The following is a 21410-nucleotide window of genomic DNA, read 5'->3' as shown; positions in this document are numbered from 1 at the left end:
TTCCACCGATAGCGCGGACGAAAGCAGACATGTCTTATCCAGAATATTTTTATGCATTAAGTTTTAAATTAAATAGTGGCGTAGAATATAAAATACACTGAAGATGTTGAGTGGGAACGTCAAAAAAGTCACTGACTCTCTCTATCTGCGATTGAATTACATTTATTCCTGGCGAGAATGTTTTATTAATGTTCATTTTTAATAATTGGCGGGACTCACTGAACTGGTTTACGTATTTTGGGAGAGAGGAGTAATGAGTCCTGAAGTGTGGCTTCATGGTTATGTAACTGGAGCAATTAACATCTCCGAGCAGTATCTTGAATGGATCGGCATCGTTGAGGAGGTAATTATGCGGGAGTAAAAATAATCATTTCCGTTAAGGCGGCAATTGATGGACGAGACCCTGATCACTGACGCAATGAAAAGATTCGTGACGACCGTGTATATTTATGCAGAGCGCAGCTTTGTATTTATAGTTCACTAACATCTAAGGGAAGATGGTGAGCATAGATAATACAGATTGGCTGGCTTGGAGAAAGACCAAGGATATCAAGAGTGCTATGAGGTTAGTTGCGGAAAAATGAAGGATTTTTACGGGTGAAATCGGAAGGAAAATTGAACGGAAAACGTGCTGAACTGGAGTGGGATTTTGAGGGCATAATAGAAGGGAGAATATTAAATGTGTGGGGAAGACGCGTTTTGCTAGATTTAGAAGGTGTGCTAATTATGATGAGTTTAAGAAGGAATCACTTGAGCCAAAAATGTCGCTATGTAGTCATTATTATTAGAAAGAGAGGTTCAGAAGAAAACACAATAGTGGCCAGGATTAGTTCAAACCCAGCTTCTAAAATGTAGATTCATCTTGAAATCGGAAATAGGTTTATCATATTGATACTTCGCTTTCCAGTAATTATTTTTTATTTTGTTATAGTTTTGAATCATATTCAATGCAAAAGTTTTCATCATTATGAAGCATTTTCACCTCACCAGGTCTGACACCGCGTGATCATGCAAAGGTTATCAAGCTAACGGAAAATAACGGAATCTCAATTCTTAGATTTTCCTTATTTTTTACATGCCAAAATTTTGTTACTGGAAGTATTATTTAAGGTAGCGCGCATTAGTGCGTGCATATCCTCTTCGGAAAGTGAAGGTGTCAGCGAAAATGTCAGATAACGCCTTGAAACATCGACGTCCGTCCATGCATCCATTATGCTTGAGGAATGGCGTTGCCACGGCCGCACGTTCGCTCGGATAACCGTTCCAAAGAAACGTCGACGTCCATTTCGGTTCTTATTGGGTCTCCTCCTGCTTCCTCTTCTCTGTTTTTATTTTCCCTTTCTCTCTTTCTCTCCACACCGGAGGGAACTTCGTGTGGGGAGGAAGTTGCTCACGGGGGGTGCCCGGAGTTGGCTTTGGATGGACCGGTTGACGGGCGAGGGGATCGATGTCACCGGAAAACCCCAGGCTCTTTGGTCTCGCCTCTTATCTCTCCGCGCAAGTCTTTCAATCTTACCCTTCGGATACGGCCCCCCTCCGCTCACCCACTCCACCCCACCCCTTCTTCGCCCTCACTCACGGCCTCAGTGAACCATCTATCCCGCAAGGCGGTAGGGAGTGTCTTAGCCTCTTACTTCTGCGTCGGCGGCCCGGGGTCGTAAGGTTTTCGGGGGGCTGCGATGTTAATTCGAGCGATCATAACTCACTCCCTTATTCTCTCCCTACTTAGCTCGTGAATTGTAAAAATCGGTGACGTTTTGATCCTGGCTACTCTTGGGTGCTGGCAGGCTCTTTTGTGAGGTTGGTTGAAGGATTAAACTGTGTCAGACGGATCGTCCCTCTGTCTCCTACGTAGCCTATCTTTTTGAATTCGGAGTTGAAGTACTATTTGCAACCCTTAAATTAAAAACTTCTGAGCCCTGAGCCTGAGTCCGCAAAGAATTCTCATCGATCTTGGCTTCAACCTGAATGAATAATCACGTGCGAATAAGATGCATTGTGAACTAAGACGAAATGATTGGATTAAATTATGAATGACTATGTTTTAGATTATCTAATTTCTAGTTAAATTTTATCAGTGATTTATTTACTCATGGTTACTCTAATTGGTACCTCACACAACAATTTATGTGTTAGGTACACCATTTAACGAGGGCTTGAGGGCGGTAGGACTCTATGCATTATTGGTTCTCATCAGGTCTTCATAATTTTTAACCTCCATCTCATTTGAGTTCCTAATTCATTCTTTCCTATGTTTTAATTACCTACGTTTTCTAGCAGAATGCCATTTGCACAATGGTATGGGAAAATTCTCATCAAAAGTCAGAGGGTAAATATTTTCCTGTTGTTTTAGCGCGATTGTTCGCTCAATGGGAAAAGAAGAATATTTTAATACCTAAGGTTGTTAATTGTGGGCTAATGTAGTTCAAATTTTCGATTTTTTATACACCCCAACCACACGCCCTTGGGGTAGCTTGCGAAGTAATGTAGATGTAGATGAATAATAATTGAAGTTGTAAATTTTGAAAAATAAGACTTAAGCAATGAAATATACATGGATAGGGAATTTTTCATAATCCGCCAGGGAATCTTCATTTATTAAATGATCAATTTTTTAAGTTCAACAGATTCAGGCTTGAGGTCGTGGAAGTTCATCATAATGAAATAAGGACAATTTGCACTTTTCCACAGTTTATAAAACGTACGACGCGTTTCAACTCACAGAGTCATCATCAGGTACAAGACAATTTTTCAATCAATTTTTTAATTATTTCCGGACTGAAGAGTCATCAATCAATGGGTTCATTAATCTTAACGTTAGCAATAGTATTGCTTTCAACAGCGATTATTGGTGTGCGAAATCATTCTCACAAAAACGTTCACCTCATCTATTATTTTTCATTGCTCAAATATCCGTTGGTAACATGCATGCCCTATTTCAGAAGAATTCTAGCTAGGCCTCCCGGTTAAGTCGATGGCAGACCCAGTGCGTTCCACACCAATAGTTAAAGAGTTCTTAAGGATCCCAGTGAATAAAATTAATTTATAAATGAGCTAATCCCCAATCCTTATGACCAGAATTCCACTGCAAGAACAATCTGCCGTCTCATGATTAATCGATTTCTCCCTCAATCGCTCGTTTTTGCCACACTTTTACTTAAACAATTGATTTGGCATAGGTGATATTTTTCATTATTCTTATTTGCGATGAAAATATTACAAATTTTGGATTCAATCCCAGTACGATGTCGGATATTATTATCACCGGGAATTTGAGTTTGAGAGGTTTCTTCCACGTTTACTTTGAAAGATGATTTGGTGTTGATTGGAATTCCTTGTTGAGCTTTTCCCTTTCACTCTTCCTTGGATTGCCTTTATCGGTTTCTGACATATTTTCTTGATTCCTGAATCAGTCATAAATATGTCTTGTGTTTCTCGAACAAAAATATTGAAACTGGAATAATTATTTTTGGTAACGCGCAGCAGCACGTGCTTGCGCTCTAAGATAAGTAAGTGGAGGTGCCGGCGACAACGTCAGGTAACACCTTGAAAGATCGACTCCCATTCTTCCATTCATCCATCATGTTTGAGGAGAGGCGTTGCCAAGGTTCCTTGTCCACTCGGATTGCCGTTCTGCCGAAATGTCGACGTTCACTTCGGCTCCCATTGGGTCTCCTCCTGCTTGCTCTTTTCTGTTTTATTTCCCCTCACTCTCTCCCCGCCGGAGGGGAGGAAATTATTGCTCATGGGGGTGCCCTGGGTTCGTTTTGTGTGAACCGGTTGACGGGCGAGGGGATCGAAGTCATCAGGCTCTTCGGTCTCTCCTTTTGTCGCAACCCTCAAATCTTTCAACCTCGCTCTTTGGACACGTCACCCCTTTTACCACCATTCCGCTTCCACTGAGGACCTCCGAAATAAGCCACGCATCCCCGCACGGCGGGAGGGAGCGTCTTAACCTCTTACTTCTGCATGGGTGGCCCGGGTTCGTAAGGTTTTTGAGGACCTGCAATGTTAATTCTAGCGATCATAATTCCCTCCCTTATTTTCTCTTCACTCGCCTCGATGAATATAAAAGAACTATTTCGTTTTGATCGTGGTAGTCCGTGGCTTGGATGCGTGCAAACCCTTTGGAAAAAGGGTCTGTGGAATTATTTTACAAATATATGCCTCTAGAATCTCCCTTGCCTTCTTGTCTACTCTTTCACCTTCGCTGATAGCCGTGAGTGTGTACAGAATAATGATGAAATGTTACACACGGGTCGTGAGCTCCATGCCAGAATGATGGATTACTAAAAGCGCCAGGTCAATTGAAGTGATTTTTAAAGAATTGGTTTCCAAATTCTTTTTAACCGGTGATAGCAGCCATGAAGCCAGCATATGAAGATATCCGTATCTATGTGAATGAATATGTGTTCGCCATGTGGCGGGTTTTCGTGTGTGAATGTGTGTGCATGTGTGTGTGTGTGTGTATGTATATATACGCATACACACACACGAGGGTGTTTTGAAAAGTTTCCGACCTCAGAAAGTTTCAGAAAAAGTCTTTTATCTTTGTTAGGTCGGAAACTTTTGATACCTATATATATATATATATATATATATATATATATATATATATATATATATATATATATATATATGCTTTTATGTGTATATATATTATGTATAAATATTAGATATTTAAAAATGATGAATAAAAATTAAAAGAGTAATTTTAATATTTAGATTGCCCAAGCTACCACCTTCATCAGAGTACGAGGAGTAACTCACCCATAATCTATTCCTACTTTCTGCAATAACTTCATTAATTCTACCCAAATTACCTGAAAATCTACTCGTTATACATTCTATCCCAAGGTCTTCTCGAAATTTAAAAAGCAAAAAAGAACATCTGACTTGTATTCCATATTCATATCTATTAGTGAGCGAATTAATGCTTTGGCATAACGCGTGTCTCTCCCCTTGCTGGATCCAAAATAAGGGTGTCAAAGCGAACTGAACAGACACAAAGTGATCGTTGTTGTTCATAATCATTCTATTATTGACGATACTGAGAACCTATTTATTTACATTCGAAATCTTATTTAACTCATTCTTCTTTAGTCCTCGCAAATGGCTTCCTTTTCCTTTTTGGAATAGGAATTAGCACTGACCTGACGGAATCTTCCGGCCAAATTCCTATCTCATAAATTGTACAGATTAATGCTAAAAATTCTTCCTCACTCATCTTCCTTAACTTAACTTGTAAGTAGTTTCTCGCGAACATTATAACCCCCACGACCTTATTTTATTTCAGTACCCTTAATACCCATTTCAGGCATATTAAATGCCGCCAATACATTTTTAAATGGTTCTTATTGTAATAGAAATGCTTGATCGACAGCATGTGCGTATTTGAGGGGGAACAAGAAGGTAGAAGTTCTAAAAGAAGGTTGGACATACACGAGTATCTGGCGTGTTTCATAGGAAAAATAAATATCCACTAGCAGTTGTCAAAAACTATTCAGGTGGCGTAATTACATTCATGCTGTTGAGCCTCCTCCAATTTTGAAGTTTCTTTGAAACTATCTGTCATTATATAATAAAAGTCATTTGGCTTTGATACTCTTGTTCTGCTGGAAAACCTTCTGTCCTTTGCTGGGATTTCCACCACTACATAATACCGCAAGGGCATAATACTGCCGCAAGGGCATGTTGCGGGGAACGTTGGGTTACCATCCATGCATGCACAATCACTGTCATGACACCACCTCGCAAATATCAGTTCGATCATACCCTCGAACAAAGTACTGCTGGTGAACATGCAGGTGAACAAAGTAGTCACACGAAAGAAGGTACTTACTTGCAAGAAAATTCAATTACAGGATATATACAAAACTTGCGGGAAAAATGTTATAAAGTTGGGTATCTTTAAAATTCAAGTAGGATATCAATAAAAATCAATGAAAGAAATCTTATTTAACCACGCTATATTTGAGGCAACGCATGATAAGAATTGGTACAATTATTCAAATTAATTGAAATTGCAATATTAACTATGGTTTTTCTTTTAATTTCTCGGTAAAATCCCAAGTTTTTATAATTTCTTGTTGCATTATACAGCATACCATGCATTCCGGATGAGTCTTGCATGATAGCATGTGTAATTTATTTCGAATTATCTGCACTTGTATTCAAGCACGATGCGGATATGGGGTGTACTGGGCATAGGGAACAATGCGTTCAATTATTTAATTTGCATTCATAAAGTAAGTACTTCTACTATCCCATATCTCACATGTAATCCACATTTCGCGGTCATATGGTATCTCAAGCGGTGTACTGACTAGGACTGACTGTACTGACACCCATCAACTTGTAGATGACAGTGGAATAATACGTACGTCTAAGAAATGAGGGGCTCCTCTCAAGGATAAAAGTAATTGCATGAGAGATGTTGGTTCCCTGTCGTAAAAGGTTTTCCATGTTATATTTATGCTATTTCCGGCCATTTTCAAGTTTTGCGTTTATTTTCATTTAATATTGCCGTCAAGGATGCGGTTGCTCTTGATTGATACACTCACAGTTTCATTAACTACTTCCTGAAGCAATTATTTGGTCTACGGCGTCACACGGACTTGATTCACTTCGGCTCTGTCGGAGAGGAGCGGCCGCTGTGAGGAATCTTCGCGGGTAGAGAACTTTAAGATGCTCACGTCGTGCGCCCTAACTTTAATGAATTTATCAACATAGGTAATTGACATATCAAAGTTGGGCTTTGGACGGTCCCTGAAAACCGCCACGTATCACAGTGGATCCCTCTTTGTTCGTCCTATTTCCTTATTCTGATATTCCACCTGCTTCCATGCCGTCTAAAACATCTATCTATTCTTTCGTACCCAGAATATCTTATGTTGCTGCATCTCATATCTCACTCTTACGCCTTCTGCGAGTTTCACATGACAGCTTCTTATCGTCCCGTACAGTTTAAAAAATTTAAATGAAGAGAGTAGTAATTATTCATTCCAAAGGTCTCTCGAATCACATTGCGTTCGTCTGCATCATAATACACTCCTTGAGTTTTCACAAATGTTGATTTGATTGTTTAATTATGGATTTTTAGGGACGACAACACTTAAATTATCAACAACCATGGTTGTCCAAGGATAGCTAGATTGGTTTATTGCTGGTTTGTATTTCTTATATATCTATTACTCCGTGTCTTCGCCTCGCAATTACGAAAGCGGGCTTATTTATAAATAACCTTGGGAGTTCAAAAAGCGTGGAATAAGGACAAAAATACGTGGGTGTAGTGAGTTTATGCTACATAAGTCTCGCTTCGAAGTGAGAGAAGTACAGTCGTGCCTGAGATTCCATATAATAGTCATAGAGTAGTGCGATTGTACTCATTTTTCATTGGTTATCTACAAATTTCACTTCCACCAGTAAGTCAAACCTGTAGTAGTAGAGTTTATTGCTTCGGAGTGATTTTTGTTGGAAGGATCCGACTTGGAAGAGTGGATTTTGCTTCCAATGAAGGTTACGATAAAAATAAGTGTTATTCGTTTTGCAATAACTTCCCTAGTTTCGCTGTGTAACACGTCTGCCGTTTCTTCAAACACCGAACGACCGAGTCGGGCATTAGGTAGTTTTGGTTTTGCGATCGCAGTCGAGGCTTAAGGTATGGATTCCGCCTGGGGCGTGGTCCCATTCGATGGGTATTCTATGCTTTGACTTTCGTCCCTGGTGCGGATGGATTCAGACGTCACAGAGCACCTTCAGCACCAATTTAATACTCTTGCTACCCTTTTACGGAGTGCTTTATATTTTTTACCCGTTGAACGATAACCATCTATGGTATATCCCTTTGTTGTAGTGAAGCAATAATGATAATTTTCTTGTTTACTCATGTATTCTTTGTCAATTTGATATGTCAATGGATAATTTTGCTATCTCCTTTATTGTAATTGACTCTTAACTTTGGCACATAATCTTTTTGCTAGCCGTGAGCTTCTTTGTATTCATATCAGCATATTTCTTTCCCTCTATTGGGACCCCGAGCACGTTTTGCGATAGCGGGAATCGTTTAAGGAATTGGGTCGGTGTAGAAGAACCGAAAAAAGTAGGTAGGGTCTGGGTTTTGAATAAATGAAAGAAACACGACGAGTTTTGCCTTTAAAATCGACCGATATTCACGATGGACTCCTAACCATAGAAAACGAAAACAAACAACGACATGCTTTAAGGTCAGTGAAATCCTTCAGCGTCCAGTGATGGAGGAATCCGGGTTGCATAATCCGATAACGGGGTAGACAGTGGAGTTTTTTGGTAATTGACGTGCTCATATGTATTGCAGCCTTGTTGAATTCTTTTGAAAAGCGCAAAAAAAGTTTTGGAATCCAGATGATGGGATGTGAGTCGATGCTGAGCGTTGTGTGAAGACAGTAGCTGGTGGAGTGAGTGAGTGGGCGAAATATTTTAGGAAAACTTGTTTTTGGGCCACTTTTTCATCCTCGCTGGATGTTACGAATTCCTTACACGCTGCCTCATTGCGGGGGTGCGGTGAATATGTGTGTGTGCGCAGTTACCCCAGCACTCACTACCTCGCTCACTAGGGAATGGACAGTGCTCTTGAAATGGCCGGTATTTTCTCGATGAACATTGATACTCAATTATGCTCCTTGGCCGGAAGTACCGCTGGGTAATGTATCGATACATATATTTTCTTCGCACAATGGTCTAATACGTTTACATCAGATTGGAGTGAATTCGTTTATTAGAACCGATGGTTAAAGAATATTTGTTCATTGTTCATATTCATGGAGTTACGCGGAATTTCACCGTAATCCCATGCATGTTTAAAAATACTTTTATTTCAAAATACATTCTGCTAGACCAATATTTTCAGGCGAATTACCATACACCCAGGGTTAATGCAATTTTTTTTTCGTGCTTGCTGCTGCTATAAGAATGTATGATGATAGTATATATGATAGTAATACGCAATAATGATAAAGATATGGTTTGGCGCTCTGGTCAGATGGTCACAGCGTTCTCAGCACTGGCAAGAGACCTTGGGGTCGAATCTGGGGTGAATTTACGCAATTTAAACGTAAGCCAAAGCTATGGAATATTTCGGGCTCTAGATCATCCTAGGAAACCGCAGGTGGCATAGAAAAAGGAACTCTTCTCCCTTACTCTGAAATGTGAATTTTACCCGAATTTGGGAAGGTTAACTACTGCATTTTGTTAATTTTCGTGACCCTACAAATTTACCTGGGAAAGCAATCGCTCCGCACGAGAGTTTCGTTTGAGGCATCCTATTTATTTAGTTGTTGGTTAAGTTTGAATACGCAAGGCGTTGGTACCGATACTTGTGTGTTTCCAAGGTACCGATGTTAAACAGCATATTGTAGAGCCAAAGTACCAGAGTGTAGTATAAATAAAGTGCTCGATGGTATTTTCGTGTGTAACGCTCATGTCCCTTCCACTCATCATTGAGAAGTCCTTCCCGCCACGTTTTTTCAAACAGCAAATATTCCACTGTGGCACACCGCCAGACCTCTGTTTTGTTGTCTCTGGCCCTCGCGATCAATCCTAGCGTCACGACGCAGCCCGGCCACCTTGCCTTTCGTATCTTAACCCGAAGGAATGAGTAGCCAGGTGTCTGTGGGGATCGTTGGCATCATGTCGGAAGAGAGGACAGAACTACGATGCCTCACACGTGAAAGAGGGCATCAATAAAGTGAGAGAATTTAAAGGCTTGGGAGTAGATTTTTACGGTTTCGTATTTTTTTACTCCGGCCCGTTCCGTTTGTAAAATACGATACTTCTGGGCTCCTTTTTTTTAATTCGCGTATTTTTATTTCCACTCGAAATACTCGCTGATTATGCGATCATCAAATTTATTCCTTTCACACGTGAGTCTTGCGGGTTTGCGAGAGTCACAATTCGTTGGTTCAAATGGGTGTTATCTAGAGCTGAGGAGGAATATCAATTATTATCAATCATATGTATTCGCCAAATATCATTAACGTCACGGTAACAACTAATTTATCGTTCATTGTGGTCAAGGAAAAGAAAGCTGGAACTTTTTCCAGTTTTACAATAGACGCGAATATTTGTTAATCCACATTCAAGCATGGCTAATTTTCGTCATGAACTTTTATAGATAGCTTTTTCCGTGGCTTAATAGATTCATTCAATACATAGAGTAAAAAGCGAAGATATCTGTATTTGGTATTGCATTGTCAATAATCGTTTTTCTTCCCACCGTTGGAATTCTGCATTATTTTTTTACTACAGATTCTTTCTCAGCTGAAATTTTTTGTCCGTCCCGTTTTTATTTAAAATGCCTGATTTTCTAATATAATATGCAATGGCTATTTTATTTAAATAAGATTTTAATACTCTCTATCTTAGGCAGTTTCTATATACAATAGATGATTTTATACATATTATTGACTAATTCACGAAATAGTGCTTCCGTATTCAACACCAATACAATCAAAATTCATCACAGTTCATACTCTTGGTACATGTCATTATGCTTGAAGCAATTATTGATTCAGCCAATTAAATAGAATGTATGAGCTCGTTTCCCACGTCCATCTTTTAATCTTTTGCGTTGTTAGCGACCAGAATAAAGCACTTATCTTCATTCGGAGCTAATTATCCTTCTCAGTCCGAGTACACGTAAACCGCCGTGATGAGATGCTATCGTAATGACTAAGTGTGAACGTAATTAGTAGGAATTTTTGGCTCGCATCTCTTAAATTTCCAAGATAACATCATTGTGAGAAATATTCATACTACGTATGGGGTATCATTTGGCACCGTTTAATCAGATTTCCCGTGGGTATCTTTCTGGTTTTTAAGTTTATCTTATTCTGGCGGACAAATGATTTTTCTCATTCCCTTACTCTCACATTCCGTCTTTCTCGTTACCTGGCACTCGCCTTACTGCATTTATTTCTAACGCAGATGATTGTTTTCACTAATACTATTTGAATTGATCCTATCAAATAATTTATTTTTCTCGCTTAAAGACTACCTTCTACTATCCACTGCATGTTGAAGCACGGAGACACTTGCATATGAATGCGGGAAACATTTCCGTGGTGCGGTGTGGGTTGTGAAATAAAATTAAAACGTTAAGATTTGAAAGGCTAGATAAAAAATCACCTCTTTTTCGGGAATTAGAGTTCTCGATCACCAAAGGAGCTTCCTTGCCCCGAATTTTTAATAATGTAGTATACAATATTGAAATGAAATAATGAACAGCCGAAAGGTGCATGTTAAATATTTAAAACAGTTAAATGGCAAAATGTTTGATAGGGAAAATATGAGAGTCGGCCGTGGTTGTACACATCGCAAGATGATGGGCCTAAAATAAGTTTACCCCTGGACCACCGAAGTAAGTTCGGCAAATCATTTACCCTACACTGACTTTTCAATCCATTGCGGTAAAGATATGTAAAGCCATTAATCACTTGAACGAAAATACGCTCTATTCAGTCGAAGCGGCGAGATGAGGGTCATATTTTTTTACATTTTGCGTCACGTAAAAAAATTACCTAAAATATGCGGAAGAACGAACATGGTCTCCTCCTAACGAAATTCGGAGCAGTTAAGCAGTAAAAAATATAATAACAATAATAATAACCCTCCCACCTCCGACGTCCCCCTATCCCCGAGGCGATTCACCGAAATCGCTTTGCCGTTCGAAAACTACATTAGTTACCGAACGTTTGTGTCGGTTATTTTTCTCCTCCGCAGTTACACTCATGTTTCAGTGGATTTCGTCCTTTATTATTTTTTCACCGGGGCGGGCATCGGCTGCGGGTATTGGTGTCAAGAGTGGAGGGGAGCATCTCGGGAGTCCACGTTTTATTCCTCTCACACAATTTTTTCGGAATGGCGCTCCGAAGGTTAGCTGACGATATCAAAGAAACGACGACGTCAGCGGTCCGACTCATCGTCGTAGCACGGTCCAGATCTTCACGCCTCGTGTTCTTCCCCGAGTTGTGATCGTCGTCAGTTTGCGATACCGCCCGTTTGCCCTCCTCGGGCCGAGTCGTGCGCAGTACGAGTGGAAATGAGCGAGTGGTGGGCGACTAGAGGTCCGCGCGGGTCTCCGTCGATCGCCGCCTTCCTCCCCCTCGAAGACCAGGCGTCTCAAAAGCGGCCTAGTCTGTGGCCTAAACGACTCTCGGCTGCCGATCATAGGTGTGCCTTTCCAAAGTAAACGGCTCGAGTCGACGGAATGGATTGTCTCGTAGTTGAACGCCATTGAAAAAGTCGTGTGCTGCGCGGAAGTCTCGGCAGGTCGTTTGAATGTACCGACGTGGATCGGATCACAATAGATAGTATAGTTATCGAGGACGAATCGGGTAACTTTGCATTTTCTTGCACCGGTAAAAGTGGCGATTTCTCACTGGACGCGAATCTGGCAAGAGTCCACTTAGGAGGCTTGATTTTTACGGTAGATATCGAATTCAACACGTTTGTCAAAAACTCTCCCATTTGAATAATTGCAATATATTCATTACTGATACGAGGAGTCGTGTGTGAGAGGTATTTAAAAAGGCTCAATCTTGCGCGAAATAAACGACACTTTTCTCTCATTAGGCTACATATGGATTATGGCGACTTCAATACTTGGATGCCGTAGCCCTCCATCGTGGTCGCCATCCGATTGAATTCGATTATTTCTACAGATTCGGACTAGTAGACGGCACTCTGCTTCTCTAGTTCTGATGCTTGTTTTCATCGTAGTTAGGCAGAGCACTTCAGATGATAGCAATGCTTTGGGAGGCCCATTTGGTCTTGCCATTGGAGCCGATGTGATGTTCGATGAGATAAAGATCGACAGGTTACAAAGTAACCCCCTCTTGCGCTTTATAGTGCTCTTTATGGTGCTTCATATCATAATTACTAAAAATAACGAGAAGCTTATCTCTCACATGTATTTACCTCCATTCTTCAAGCTAGGCACTCAATTGTTTCGTATTATTACGCGTTAAGTAAATGATAAATTCGTTTCGTAATTGGCTATAGTTTATCATTTCTCATAAAAATCAACGTGTAAGCTACTGGAAGGGAAGGCAAATGACTTTACAGGTATTATTAACTGCATTATTTGCCTTTCGTTCTTCGTGGGGTTATTGCCCCTTCTAAATTAGAAACTTTGTTTTAATAGAAGACGCTTGAGATTTATAATTCTTACCCTTCGGTACAACATAAGGGACTTGAAACAACGTTCAAATCAGAATCCGTTGAATTACGCAAAACAAAAGCTAAAGACGTTTTTTTGGCTGAGTAATTTATAATTTGTCTTTCTACAGGGAAAAAAATTTTGGGAAAGAAATTTTTTATTCGAAAGTGGTTATATTCTGATGGCAACTACGTTACGCTCGTGTTACCTAGATGCTAATTTTAATAAAATCCCTAATATTTCTTAATTTTTTGTATATTTTAAAAAAAGATAAGTAATATTTCCGTTAGCTGTGTCATAGAAACGAAATAGAAATCGCCAAGATTCGAATTAGAACGCATTAATCAATTTACCTTGCGTAATTGTATAAGTATCCAATACTAAGATGCTTATTAATTCGTTTCATCTTTAATTGGAGCCATCTAATGGAAATTGTCGCCCTCGGTTTTTCTGTTCAATTTTCGCAATTATTTTCTTAATGGAAATTTGCTATAGATGGCCGATACCGTTTATTTTTTTAATTTTTAAATTAATCTTTGTCGACCAAATTAAGAGCGGCAGATGAAAGCAAAACTTTTAGTGAGTTTCCTGTATGCAGCTGATTGGGGATCCCAGCCATTGCATTGGTGTCTCACACGCAGGTATTTGACCCGGTCAATAATTGAAAGAAGACGCCAGTGCTAAATGACAGAGTTATTATATAGCCCATAATGACGGGTACGATTTAACAATTTATACCCTCAAAAGGCAGATTTTAGGCTATTTAGTTTCCTGGACGGTCCCTTAAGAAATGGGGGAAAAAAGTAATTGGCGTTTAGTGGTAGCCTAATTCGTATCAGTGTAATTTTCGTAATCTTTTTGGTTACCGTTGTTGTGTATTTAAAGTAAGAATGTTGATTGCTAACAATTATGGTGATTATGTCAAAATAATTTGTGTGGAGCTAAATTGCGAAATTGTTAAACTGAATCCGATTGCCGCGATTTCGCTCAAATAATTGAGAGCATTTTCGGAGGAGTTTTGGAGAAGATTAAAAATACGCCCATCGTAAAACGTCTGAAATCTCGGATCGCGCTCCTTCCTTTCATAAAGTGTTGTCTAAATGCTTTCGTGGTCTCAGCCGAGTAAAATAATTAGCGGAAATGTTTCCGAGGCAGTCAGCGAATTAAACGCTCCGATGATTAAAACTCAGTTGCCCCCCTCGGTGTTTTTTTCTCTCTCTCTATGTCTTTCTCGGGGTCCAGTCGGCCTCGCTGCGGTGATGGATGAGCTGGCGACGCTCCCGACACTTAACGACTGAAATTCTCCCTTTTCCCCACTCACTCCCGCTGCTCGCTTCGTCTTCTCCATCACCTCTCCTCTATGGGCTTCCTGGGGCCTGGCGACGTCGTGGGTCGCTCTTGAAGCAAACGATAAAACCAACGGATGCAACTATCGTGGCTGGTATTGCTGGTTGTCCCTCGTTTTCCCGCCAAATTTTCACCCATTTTTAAGGCAGTACGGGGAATAAGTTCATCAACAATTCTTGGTATTCAAAAGAAAAGCTATCCGACAAAAAATCTTCGTAACTTAAATCATTCTGTAAGGTATTCATCATTTTCACTGAAAAATATTTTTAAGGTACCTCATAAGAATAATATATTTTTACTCGGTGATCGTTACCAGCCGCAAATACATATTATAGTAGGTAATGTGATTTTTAATGAGCACAGGATTGCAAAGTGCAATTCTTATCAGTAAGTCCCATGAATTATCAGGGACATGCTATTTTTCTCAAATATTTACAAGAACTGAGATAAATTAGGTTCATCAGTTTCCAAGGTAGTAGGAAAACTCGGAGAAGTAATTGATGTATGCATATATATATATATATATATATATATATATATATATATATATATATATGAAAAAACCTTAACCGTACGATTGAGGCTCATGCCTCAATCTTTAGCTCTAAATGCTCTCCTTATAATTAAAATTGCACTCAAGTGTTAAACAAGATAATATGCGACCATAAAGATGACTTTCTTTTAAATATCAGTCCATTATAGCTCGTGACTCTGTGGAGAAACCAGTTTTCGGTTCATAGGAGTCTATTTTTGGGGAATTGCATTTAAAAGAAACGATGAGGCAAAGTGATCGTTTTTGTTCAGAAAACGATCTTTTGTCTGAAACTCATAGAAGATGTAATGGAACAAAATATCGTTTGTTGCTTATTAAAGTGGTTAAAACGTCCTTAAATGGAAGCAAAAGTTCAAAATATAAACTCTGCCTTTATAAATTACCAGGTATATACCGTTTACCCTCGATTATTTAAAAGAAGCAGTATAAATTATCTCATACCTTTAATAGGTCGAAATAAAATCATTAAAATCAACAACCCCTATTGGCCCACGATTATCGCTCAAGGCGCACGTTTAAAACTCACTGCGTTTGATCGCATTTCCTTAACCGCCAGGTGGGCTATTCGAAGGAGAAAAATGAAGGCTATTAGAAGAAAACAATTTCGATGCTGCATTGGCGTTATCATCTTTTTTCAATGTTCCCAGGCGTTCTCTGGAATTTGACATAATTCCTTTACACAATTGTGAATTGATCTTCCCACACCATTAACAAGCGATAACGATGGACTTCTCGCGAAGTAAATTTCATTAGAACCAGTCATTTCCTTGAATATTGCTTTAGTGGGAACTCTTCCTCTAATACTTAGAAGTTTTTCAGCGCAAATAGGAATAGATGGCTAACGTTATATCGCATGTATTGTACCTGGAATACGACAATTAATGGTTAACCGTTCCCATTTTGATTAGTCGTAAGTAGCCCCTCGAAATGAATTAAAAATAGTGTAATTCTTAAATAAAAACAATTATACTGGGGTTTTTGAAGTCATGTGCCTCTTTGTGAGTTAGCTTTTGGTAGTCGAGCGACAGGCAATTATGATGTCATGGGTAACTCCCCATTTACGATGCCCAACTAGTCTTTGTGGTTAATCTTTAATTAAATGTAGTATAATATCCTGACTTATGTGGCCGGAGCCAAATTTATTGATGCGCAGACGGGATGGCTCCCATCGGCAAATCGAGAAACAAATTTTTACCCGCAAGCGGGGAATCTGAAGTGCCTAGTGCCCAATTTGTTATTTTCATCACAGCTCCCCTGGTTTTTTTTGGTATTCCATTTTTAAACATTTTCATCGCCAATATGAATTTTGTCTTGCTATTTGGTCATAAGTGGAAGAACTTTTGGTTTATTTTAGTTAATATTTGGGTTATTTTGGTTCGCTTTTAGAGTCCATTGTATGCCTCATGACATTACACTGCGGTTTACTACTTGGTATCCCGAATTCGTAGAGTAGACTGCGCGAACTGAAGCTTGACAGTTAATTTTTTCTTATACCCTTTGGCTGTGAGGCAATGCATGTCATTTACTTGGTGTCACTTGATCACAATGAACGATTACTGCCATGAATATGTGTGATACTCGGTTTGTTTCTCGATGTACAAATCACAGAATAGGAACTTATTGTTTGATGTAATTTTATCGAACAACAATATTGGTAACGGCAATAAATGAAACGTACCTCGTAAAATTTGTAATTCGTATATAAATGTTTAGTTTTGGTGGGTTTCGGTGTTAATTTTTCATCATCAAGAGGCTATGACTCAAGATTTTGTATCGACCAGTGGTGCTTCATCCCTACCTATTTCAGCCAGATGCCCCAAATGCTTGTGTCGTAACCTCTTGGTGATGAAGCATCAGTATCGAAACCGATTATGTCCTTCTACTAGATTGTGCGGTATATATGGAAGTGGTTATAATTTCTTACGGCTTGCGATTCCGCGAAGTCACCTCGCATGTCATCAATTCTATCAGTAAAGTTGGCTATTGTATTACGCTAAAAAAAATGAGACAAAAATTATCCCGTATCACAAGTTTACGAGGATCACTGTAGCATTTTATTCGAGGTGGACGTACCAACCATTTGTAGTCAACCCAAGTGTCACTGTCCAAAATCTGGATCCCGCCACAGATGTTCGACTCACGCGCTCGCGCTGCTTCACGTACGATCGGAAACGCGATTCGAGTCACACTCTGCACACCGTCGGTAGGGGAGCCTGGAGGTGATTTTTTCTGGGGAGGGGCACAGAGAGGGATCTATAAGTGTTGAATTGGAGACATTAGTCACCGTTTTTAGGGATACTTCATCTGGGAAATCCGGCATGTTGTTCGACAGCTTGCTAAAACTCGAACGTCAAACAAACATACGTAGAGGACAAGGCATAGTGGGTGGCATATCATCATATCCTGTTGTACCGGAAATAGTTGGATACGTGCCGATCACCTGTCCAGATTTCAAAAACTCGATTTGCAGCTACTTCCAACGTTCCCTCTTTCGCTTCACCGCACTTCTCACCGATCTGCCGAAGCTATTTTATTTCATTTTCACTCCACGCGGCGGCGTATTCGATGCAAAAATGCTCAAAGAGCACCTTTTTCCAGACAGTTTTGGCTAATTCCAATTGTACGAGCTGTAGTGTAAGTTCTTTTTGCATCACTGTGAATTTTATGCCAGGGATGAATTCCCTTACGTGTCTGCTTGGAATACATCGATTATTGAGTGATTTTCTCAAGTTATAAATTCATGTTCTTATCATATATTTAATCTTTACGAAACTTTTTAGATGAAGCATTACAAACTAAATATTTTACAAACCGCATTTGAGAAGTACATGATCCAGTAACTGGAAATCGCCTGATGGGAAATCTGTAACAATACATCCAAATTGGTGATACTACATTAATTTATTGTTAAATATATGAAAGTAGTTTATTAGAGTAGTAGTAATATGAAGAAACATTTAATAGCTTTAACCGTATCATTGTTTTCTCTAAGTAGACAAGTAATATTCAATGCGTCATACTTAATGTTCGACACTGATTCCCGATTCTTTTTATATTGTGATACACAGGTGACATACCTGTACATGTATAGGTAGTTTATACGAGTATTTTTTGTCATTTACTCTTAGTAATAGTGGTGCATATATCTCTATCAGTCCTTCCCCATATTTTGGTCTTAAATTTGTCGATTCTTAAGCTACCCCTTAGTCCATTCTAATTTCAAATTTAGCTTTTCATATCAAATTCCTAATTATTTATGTAGTTTTATTGCCCACGGACCACCATTCTGTTTGACACTCACATCTCTTCCTGGGTCAAGCAAAATTCACTTAAGTACTTCTGTGATCGTTTTTCGTTTTCGAGAAAAGTGCTGATTTAATAACATTGATCCTGGGAGTAATATTCATCTTTCCGCCTCCCTGGCATCCTGCGCACTTCTCTTTTCATTTAAGAATTCTGATTGACCTGGTTTACTCTCGTATTCCACTGAAATCATTATCACCTGTATAAATGTAAAAGACGACTATACATGTCTGTGTAATTTTATGTGTGTGTGTGTATGTATATATATATATATATATATATATATATATATATATATATATATATATATATATATATATATATCAGCCCCCTGACGCCATCTCTTGGCTAAAGAATCGGGGCGCTTGGCGACATATTAGACCCACGGATCTCAGGATATATTATGTTTCCTCGAGGATCGATCAAACTTGCTGATTTTGGCCTTGCAAGAGCTTTTGGTGTTCCTGTTCGCACGTACACTCATGAAGTTGTTACACTGTGGTACCGTGCCCCAGAAATTCTCTTAGGGACTAAATTTTACTCTACTTCGGTAGATGTTTGGAGCATTGGGTGTATTTTTGCAGAAATGCTCACGAGGAGAGCACTCTCTCCTGGAGATTCTGAAATTGATCAACTTTTTAGAATATTTCGCACATTAGGCACACCAGATGAGAGTATGTGGCCAGGAGTTTCTAACCTGCCTGATTATAAATCTATATTTCCTAGATGGGAGTCACAAAATATATCTAAAGTTATTCCTAATATGGATCCAGATGCAAAGGACTTATTCTTGAAACTATTAACATATGATCCTCATAAAAGAATATCTGCTAGGGCTGCTTCACGTCACCGGTATTTCAGTGATTGGAAGATGTTGAAACCACCATTATGATCAGTGAGTTCTAATAATTTCTCACTTTCAGTGACATGACTTAGTTCACTACATAAAAGTGAATGTTGTTGTCTTATGTTCCATTGTATGGCTGTTTTAAGTCTAAATTGGGTGTCATTTTTGTGACATCACATCTCTCGGGTTATGTTCCAGTGATTTTTCTAGCTATGAGACATTGATTCATTGAATTATTTTTCATTTATTTTGTATTTTACTCAATAATATATGAGTATTTATTCGCCGTTTGGCGGCATTTCGTGTTTGAATGTATATATATATATATATATATACTGTGGACTACTGTGACCCACATATATACACATATTTACACACACACGCAGACATATATATATATATATATACATATATATATATATATATACATATATATATATATATATATATATATATATATATATATATATATATATATATATATATGTCTGCGTGTGTGTGTAAATATGTGTATATATGTGGGTCACAGTAGTCCACGGGCAGTGTTGAACTACTGGCTGGAGAGCCAAAGTTCGATATCCGGGCAAGCCTCTCTGGGTACCTGCAGCTCCTACGAAGCTATGTGACTTTTCGGGTATCAGATCTTCCTGGGAAACAATTATTTATATATATATATAAATAATTATATATATATATATACATATATATATATATATATATATATATATATATATATATATGCATACTTGTATATTTGCAATGCTGAGGAGTGTTTCGGGAACGCGAAGTTACGATCCTTTTTTCTTTAATCATGCCTGGCCATTGTGTGAGGCAATGAAACAGGCGTTGAAGTTTCCAAACTCGTTTTCAATATAATCTTGTTTGAATGAATAAGTTTCTATTTGACTATAATGTGAACATTTCTTTTGACTTAATGACTCTACTCAGTTTTAGTTTTGTGCGCGTTTGTATTTCATTAATAATATATTTAATGTACTTACATCCGCGCATTTGAATTTCATGCAATCCGAGAGTTGAAGTCTCCGATTCAACACTAGACCCTTTAAGATTTAGCTATCTGGCATCCACGAAATTTTTCACTGTGAAATATCCTGTAAATAATATTTCATGAAACGAAATAGTCTGTAATGGTAGGAGTCATTTTTGGATAATATGATCTAAATTGCTATGTTTTGTGACTACTCCCGCATGGAAATTACCTAAATAATTTAATGTATAGAATCTAGGTCTCATTACAGTGGGTGCCTTGAAATGAAACAATATCCAAGAAACCCGGATTTGGGAATGGAATGTTTACAAATTTAGATAATGATAAAATACATTAAATACTGACCTGAAGCTAATTATTATGGAAATTGTGATGTAATTATAATATTTATTTCAATGTTAAAATAATAATTTAAATGTAATAATTGAAAGAAATTCACACTAATGTTTTTTTATAATTTTAATCGTTTCAGAAAAATATTATTATCATAAATAATTCTCAAAAAGCCAACGTTCAGTGAAAGGCATCGTTAATGATATCTTAAGGCACATCATCGTGAAAAGGAAATGCCTTTAAAATGGGGCTTCCAGTAATCTTGTGCTGATGTTAACGGATTGCGTGGGAGTAGATGACTCCGCTATGAAAAAATTACAGAGTAGCGCAATTGAATTTCCCGCGCCGCTCTTGTTGGTCGGAACGGAATCGAATCACTTGGAATAGCTGAGGGGGACGCTAAGATTTGCCCCGAAACCGGTCTCAGTGCTCTACAAGCTGTGGAAGCGGCAGGATTCATTTATTATGAGCCTCTGTCCGCCCACCGTGTCACGAAAAAAATGGAATCGACGATCGAGCAACGTTACGCGATTAAGTTTTGTGCTAAACTGAAAAAAATTCTTGAGAGGACTAAGAAAATGATTCATGAGGCTTATAGGGACTCTGTTATTGCCTACTCACAAATTTCGAGGTGGTTAAAGGTCTTTAATAAGGGTCGGGAAGAGGTTCACGACGAATAACGCTCTGAGGGCCCGTCAACCAGCAAAGCCGACAAAAATGTGCTCAACAATTGTTGGACTCTGACCGACGATTGTTTATCAAGATGGTTGCAAATGAACTGAACTTATCGTCTACTGTTGTATTTTATATTTTGTATTTTTAC

General features: G+C 38.7%; 1 protein-coding gene and 1 long non-coding RNA gene across 2 annotated transcripts in view; both read left to right on the top strand.

Moving 5' to 3' along the window:
- Positions 1-21410, top strand: part of LOC139692453 (uncharacterized) — a 682508-nt gene that overhangs the window by 515698 nt on the left and 145400 nt on the right. The gene's annotated exons all lie outside the window — the stretch shown is intronic.
- On the top strand, positions 18802-19471 carry LOC139692029 (cyclin-dependent kinase 2-like). The gene has a single exon (XM_071590039.1). It carries the CDS (start codon positions 18802-18804, stop codon positions 19288-19290), a length of 489 nt encoding a protein of 162 aa, XP_071446140.1. The 3' UTR covers positions 19291-19471.

The sequence above is a fragment of the Hetaerina americana genome, unplaced genomic scaffold, assembly GCF_022747635.1.
Source record: "Hetaerina americana unplaced genomic scaffold, ioHetAmer1.1.p SCAF_4, whole genome shotgun sequence".
In the NCBI taxonomy this organism is placed as follows: Eukaryota; Metazoa; Arthropoda; class Insecta; order Odonata; family Calopterygidae; genus Hetaerina; species Hetaerina americana.
Note: the sequence above shows the minus strand (reverse complement) of the source record. Positions and strands in the feature narration are given on the sequence as shown.